At 38.3% G+C, this 6813-nt stretch overlaps 1 protein-coding gene across 1 annotated transcript in view; it reads left to right on the forward strand.

Moving 5' to 3' along the window:
* Window positions 1–6508, forward strand: part of GTPBP4 (GTP binding protein 4) — a 28147-nt gene extending 21639 nt beyond the window's left edge. The window contains exons 14-17 of the mRNA XM_062211081.1: window positions 640–837; window positions 2595–2660; window positions 4643–4786; window positions 5809–6508. Coding sequence (XP_062067065.1) covers window positions 640–837; window positions 2595–2660; window positions 4643–4786; window positions 5809–5961 — 561 coding nt within the window. The 3' untranslated portion in view covers window positions 5962–6508. The remainder of the gene's footprint in view (window positions 1–639; window positions 838–2594; window positions 2661–4642; window positions 4787–5808) is intronic.
* The last annotated feature ends 305 nt before the right edge of the window (window positions 6509–6813 follow it).

The raw sequence follows: 6813 nt of genomic DNA on the forward strand, positions 1-6813 counted from the left end.
TAGCTGGCCTCCCTGCTTTTCTGGGTTTTTTACCTTTCCGTTCTGTAGTCCACTCTTTCATGTCTGAAAAATCAGGTGATTTCCTCTTCCTGAAACTCTTCAGCTGTTCCTTTTGCATTCAGTTTGCTTCTCATGATGCCCTGTGGCCCATCAGGGGCCTGGCAGATCTGCCTGTTGGACTCCTGGCTGGGTTAACTTGTTAGGATATGATATGCATGCATATTTTTAAGATTTTGTTTTTGTCTTATTAATGTAGAAAGTGAGATTGTTTCTCGATGATATTAGAAAGGATAAACAGGATACTGTATGAATTCAGGCTCTCTCTCTGAACTTATTTCATATTATCTATTTGCTGGTATGTACTGTGGGGAATAAGGAGATTTCCCCACCTTGGAGTTCAACTGTTTTAACGAGGAAAAGCAGCAACTGAAGAGTTAACTTCCCTGCTATCAGTTCCTGTGCATGTGGTCTCCTCTTTCTTCACAGCCATTTCCTGTGAGATAAGCTCTGCATGTATGGGTATATGGGGACTCGACCTAGGATTATCGTGTCCTCAGACAGCTTCCATGCACATAGTGTCATACCTGCTTTACAAATTTTTCATCATAATTTTCTTCAATTACACTTATGTCTTTAAAGAAATTGGAAGAATTAGAGAAAGAAGAAGAACTAAGAACAGCTGCTGGGGAGTATGACAGTGATTCTGAAAGTGAAGATGAGGAAATGGTAGAAATCCGACAGCTGGCAAAACAAATTAGAGAAAAAAAGAAATTGAAAATCCTTCAGTCCAAAGAAAAAAATACACAGGGACCCAGGATGCCTCGAACAGCTAAGAAGGCAAGTTTTGTGTTTTTTTTTTTATGTCTTTCCAAAAAATATGGACTTATTGCATATGTTGGACTCTTGCAAAATCATTGCTAAATACAGCTTTTCAACCCATTTGTGGCTGTCGTTTGTACATTCTTTGTTTTGGTGGTGTAAATGGACTTAGAAAAGTCTTGATTGTTTATATTCTGATTCTTGTGCCCTTTCTTGGTGATAATCAGCTTGAAGTTCTCCTTTATAAATTCAATCATTGTATAGTTTTATGAATTACAATCGGTATTTATAAGTTGTAGAAGTTTAAAGTCATTAATTAACATTTTCTTATTTAATTTCTGTATTATTAAAGACTTGTGTCTTCTAATTTATGGACACTTAACCCAGTCTAATTTAAACCCAAAAGAATATTGGCTTTTGTGACTGGTTGAGATGGGGAGACTTACACAGTAGCATGAATGGATCAGATGTCAGGATTCTTAACACTTTTTCAGCTTTGTGGGTTTTTTTTTTTTTTTTTTTTCTTTTTCTTTTTGCCAGGCAGAGTTAGACAGAGAGAGAGAGTTATAAACAGTGAGAGACAGACAGACAGAAAGGTCTTCCTTTCTTTGGTTCACTCCCCTAATGGCACTGCGCCAATCTGAAGCCAGGAGCCGGGTGCTTCCTCCCAGTCTCCCATGCAGGTACAGGGACCCAAGCACTTGGGCCATCCTCCACTGTCTTTCTGGGCCACAGCAGAGAGCTGGACTAGAAGAGGAGCAACCAGGACTAGTACCCGGCACTCCAACTGGGACTAGAACCCGGGGTGCCGGCACCTTAGGTGGAGGATTTCAGCTTTGTTTTTGTTCTCTTGTCCATGCTTTTGTCAGCAAGGTAGGGTTCTGTGATAGCCCCCCCCGTACCACTTGAAGTTCCCCAAAGAAATCAGATAATGTGCAGGACAGTTAAAATGTAATGGAAAGAAAGGAAAATAACTTGACGTTATAGATACCTCTGAGTGGGTATTGTTTGAAAATACTGTTTTCATATGATAGCAGATGACTGGTTATTGAGAGATGTGGACAGTCTTCTGCTTTTCCTAGTGATGTGGAGGGGTCTCCAGAAGGAGATATGTTGACACAGTGAGTTTGTCTTAGGGTCCATCACTAACTTCAGCTTTTGTGGCTCACCTATATGGTAGAAACAGTCACTTTCTTATTCTGTGTGGGTTGTTTGGTTTCTACCAAGAAGGACATAAAGCATACAAGGTCTCACACATAATAATTTCTTAGTAAGTATTGGTTTTCGCTGAGCTGTCCAAAACCATCACAGCGGCAAGTATTAGACACAACAATTAAGATATTACTTGGGATGCTTGCAGCCCGTATTGGAATGCCTGGGTACAAGTCATGGCTCTCCTTCCAGTTGCAACTTTATGCTTTGCCCTTCCGTGGAGGCAATAGGCTCAAGTACTTGGTCCCTGGCACCTATGTGGTGAGGCCTGGATTGAGTTTTAGGTTCCTTGCTTTGGCTTGGCCCACCCCTGGACATTGCAGGCGTTTGCAGCTTGAACCAATGAGTGGAAGATTACTTTCTCTTTGTCTCTGCCTTTCATATATATATAAAATCAGTCAGTCAGTAAGTAAAAGGCAAAGTGAGTCCAAAGGGAAAAAATACAACTTGCAAAAGAAGTGTGTCACAAAAAAGTGTATTTTCCCTTGGGAAAAAAATATTTTTCAACTTTTCATTGAACTAATTTTGCTTAAAGGCAATTTTATTTTAAAATTTCTTTTCAGGTTCAGAAGACAGATTTGGAGAATGAGATGCGTAGTCTTGGTGTTGACATGGATAATAAAGACAATGTAAGTGTTGGGGGCTGGTCTAGTATTTATATGGCTGAATACAAACTTGTTAACAAAGAAAAACCAGGGTTTTGGAAACCTGTGAGGATATGAAGAAAAGAAATCAGGATTCCCAGTGTTTCCATTGCTATTTATTGACATAGTGTCTGCTTTGAAGTGGTGGATTGATTGATAAGTGTGTCTCTCACACTGCCGTAGTTCCCTTGGGAATGCTTCGTTTGGCGTGATTAGCTCAGCGTCCATTCTACTGATGCAGGATGGTGTTTTCAAAACTTTATTCTTATTCAGCATTTGAGAAGAATTTAGAAAAACTTTGTGCTCTCCATCATCCTTAATTAAAACTTATCTCTGGAAGTGGGCAAGGTTTCCTTGCCTATTAAAGTTCTGGTTTAATTATTGTCAGTTATGTAAGGTGACCCCAGTGCATTTGCTTTTCTTTCTTGTATTATTTTAAGTGAAGGTCAAAAAGTTCATGAAAACTGTGTATTCTGAAACTGTATGGATTTCAAATTTTTTTGCACCAAAATAAACTTATCTGTTAATTCCATTTTTCCCACAAAGTTTTTGAAGGCTTATAGATATATATTATCTTCCATTTTCATGTTAGTAGGAAATTTGGAAAATATTGAAAACTAGAAAGAAAAAAATCATTTGTGGTTATATCACATAAAAATGAAGTAGGTTAAAATATGGTAGATTGTTTTTTATACAGTTAAATGAGAGAGTTTGTCTTCTGTTTCTTAAAAATATAAGATCACATTCTACATTTTACATCTGTGTCTTGTAAATATTTTTTCGTTAAATTTCTCCCATTTTTTTAATTAAGTAAAACTTAATTTCTTTTACTTTTTTGGATTGTTTACAGGTTAAATTCATTTATTTACTGTTGCCTTAAAGAATTTAAGGTTATTTGTGAAAGAATTCACATCAGGGAAAAGTAAATGTGGGAAGAAGATGTCAAAGGGCAAGAAATAGATAAATTTTTGTTGTCCTATATAATACTTTTTACTTGGACTATGGTGACTGAGGTCTACCTGGTGCTTTAATTAGCTTCAGTCTAGTTATATGAAGTGTTAGTCTCTCTGTGGGAGTAACTTAGACTAAATAGTTCAAAACTGTCTTCCGGGGAGCTCAAAGATCAGAAGGTATTTCAGGTATCTACTAGAATTTTATTTTGCTGTTGTAATGATTTATGCTAGAAGCAAATCAAAGAACTTTTTAGTGTTCTGGATTGTTTTCTCAAAACAGATTCCCAGACTGGAATTACCAAACTCAGGACAGCATTGTAGTAAAGTTCTTTTCTGGAAGAGGTAGAATAATTGGTTTCAATCAGCAGTGTATGAGGGGACTCATTTGCTTTGTATATGCTTGCGTCGTTTTACCGTACTGACATAAGATCTGACATTTGATTGAAGTGCTAGGCTTAATGCCTGCTTACATTTTGGGGAGGTTGTGTTTTCCCTAATTTACAGACAGGGTAGCCAGTGGTAGCAAAGTTAAGGGACTTGTTTAAATTCTTAGAGGCAGTGCAAGGCAGAGCTGTGACTTGTCCAGGTTCTGATGGCAAAATCTGTCCTCTTAGATGTGCAGTCTGCATATATTTTCTTAACTTAAAGTTTGAGCTTCTGGGCAGTTTTCGCTTTATGTTCAGATATTAGATATTAGTGTTCTGAAATTAGATTGTGATGCTAACCTAATAACCGTTTTTGAATGGGGATGTCTAAATACATTTTTAAAATGGAGTTAAAATCAACTTTGTAACATAAAAGCATCTTGTGTTAAGTGAAAAAAGATATTTGACTGGTAATTAATGTGGAATTGCATATGTATATCTTAAGGATCTGTAGCTGATTTTGGTTCTGAAAACAGTTGTAGACCCTCCTGACTGTCCTCTTCCCTTGTTGAAGTCAATCTGTTTGTCACTGAATCTGTAAGCAGGGCTGGGATCCTGACCGCTGAAGTTTGCTTTCCATGCTTTTCAGGCCCACTATGCAGTCCAGGCAAGGAGATCTCGGAGTGTCACCAGGAAAAGAAAGCGGGAAGAATCTGTTCCACCGTCTTCTATAGTCCGGAGTCGGAGTTGCTCTCGAACTCCACGTGATGTTTCTGGTCTTCGGGATGTCAAGGTTAGCCTCTGATGCAGTAATAGCCTCCAGTGTTTATTATGGCAAGTCTCAGGTTAAACACCAATAGTATGGCTCAGAGAAGCAGGAGCTGTGGGTAGGAGGTTAGCTGAATGCTGCATTTCCTAGTATCTTGGCGTCCTTGAGAGCTTGGATGCCTCTGGACAGATGTCCTCGGTGGACTGTTGCCTAATCTTTCCTTTTTCAGAGGTTGGGCAGAAGCATGATCTCATACAGCACCAGCAGTCTGACTTTAGATCCCAGTTGTTCAGGGAGAATAATAGGAAATTGCCCCTGCTGTTAGCACCAGGTAGCCCCAGTAAGCAAAGTAAGGCCCGAGAAGCCCATATGATGAAACAGCCCAGAGGTAACTATTTTGGTTGACTCACCTTGTGATCCCACTTACCTTCATGTTATTGTGGGAATTTCTTCTCCCAATCAGTAGCTTAGATTACTCTCAATATCATTTATAGCATATTTTGGCAAAATGCTTTGGATATAAACAGTCTGCTTCCCTAAACTGTCATCTCATTGAAACACAAATTTCTAATTTCAGTATTTTGAAGATTCAGATATAAAAATCTGTCAGTAGTCTAGTAAGTATTTTATAGAAGCCTGGCTTTTTCATTCCACAATACCGTTTCCGTCTGAAAAATCTGGGTTTTAATGTTGGCATTGCTGTTTGTAAAGCAGATGCACATAGTACATTCTTATAAGGCCTGAGTCTCAGTGTCTTAGTTTGTGTGAAAGGGAGTTAGAACAGATGTCTCTGATCGTCAAGATTGAAAATGTCTTTCCTAGCTATAAAACTCTTCTGAGGTAAGATTTTCATCCTGTAAGTAAGCATAGAGCTCCTGCTGATACTGTGCTGGGCCTGAAGAGAAATAAGGAATGAGACTTACCAGGGTCTGTTGACAACGACAGATCTCAGCCATTCAGACAGACTATTGTCTGGTAATTAAAATAGAGTGGAAGATTGATTTTCAATGAATATAACATACTTTTTATTTTCTCCTCCTTTATAGATGGTGAAGAAGGCCAAGACTATGATGAAGAATGCTCAGAAGAAGATGAATCGCTTGGGGAAGAAAGGGGAGTCAGATCGACATGTGTTTGATATGAAGCCCAAGCACTTACTCTCTGGAAAGAGGAAAGCTGGTAAAAAGGACAGGAGATAGGTTTCAGTTGACATGGTTTGGCTAGACTGTTTGTTGCTGTCTATTTCTTGGTTGGGTATGGTGTGGGTTCATAAAATTGGAGTCATCTATAAACAAACAAAAATAATTGAAGCATTCTTTGCTAAACATTGTGGTTAAACCCTGCATAATAAGTGCTGGAAATTTTTGTCTGCAAAATGCAAACATTTGGAGTGGACGGTCTTTCTGCATTAAATAGAGGATTGGTTGCTTCAGATTTGCAGAACTAGAAAAATTTGGTGTGACTTTGATGTTTTGATGGAGAAAAGTCTTATTTTTTCTAAGAGGAAACTTCGATTTATCACACGTGAATACTTCTTTTTTTAAGAAGAAAGCATCTCCATTTATGGATATGGACAGAGGGCTGGTTACCTGCTCTGCAGACTTGGGGCGCAAGCATGTTTATGATCGGGTCAGAACCCTAATGCTTAAAATACTCCTTTAAATTATTTTCCAAACTTCTTGTACAATGTATTGTTGTAATCTCTCTTCCAACTATTTTATCCAAAATAAATCTCCAGGAGAAATAGTTTTGAGTTATTTAATACTTTTTGGTATAATTACAGATCACTGTTGATTTGGCCAGATGAAAAAGAAGAAGAAAAAGACATTCCTTTTAAGAACGTTTTTTGTTTTTAAAACAAGAATACTGCTTTGTGAATGGAATGTTGCCTAAGAAATTACAACACTTAAATATAACATCTCTGGAACAGGCATCTGTCCTACATGCTGGGAAAGGGAGCAGGTGTTGTGGTGTAGCTGTACTTCCAGTCCAGCTCCCTGCTACTGTGCCTAGGAAATCAGCAGATGATGGCCCAAGTGTTTGGGCCCCAG

This window comes from Lepus europaeus, chromosome 14 (genome assembly GCF_033115175.1).
Source record: "Lepus europaeus isolate LE1 chromosome 14, mLepTim1.pri, whole genome shotgun sequence".
In the NCBI taxonomy this organism is placed as follows: Eukaryota; Metazoa; Chordata; class Mammalia; order Lagomorpha; family Leporidae; genus Lepus; species Lepus europaeus.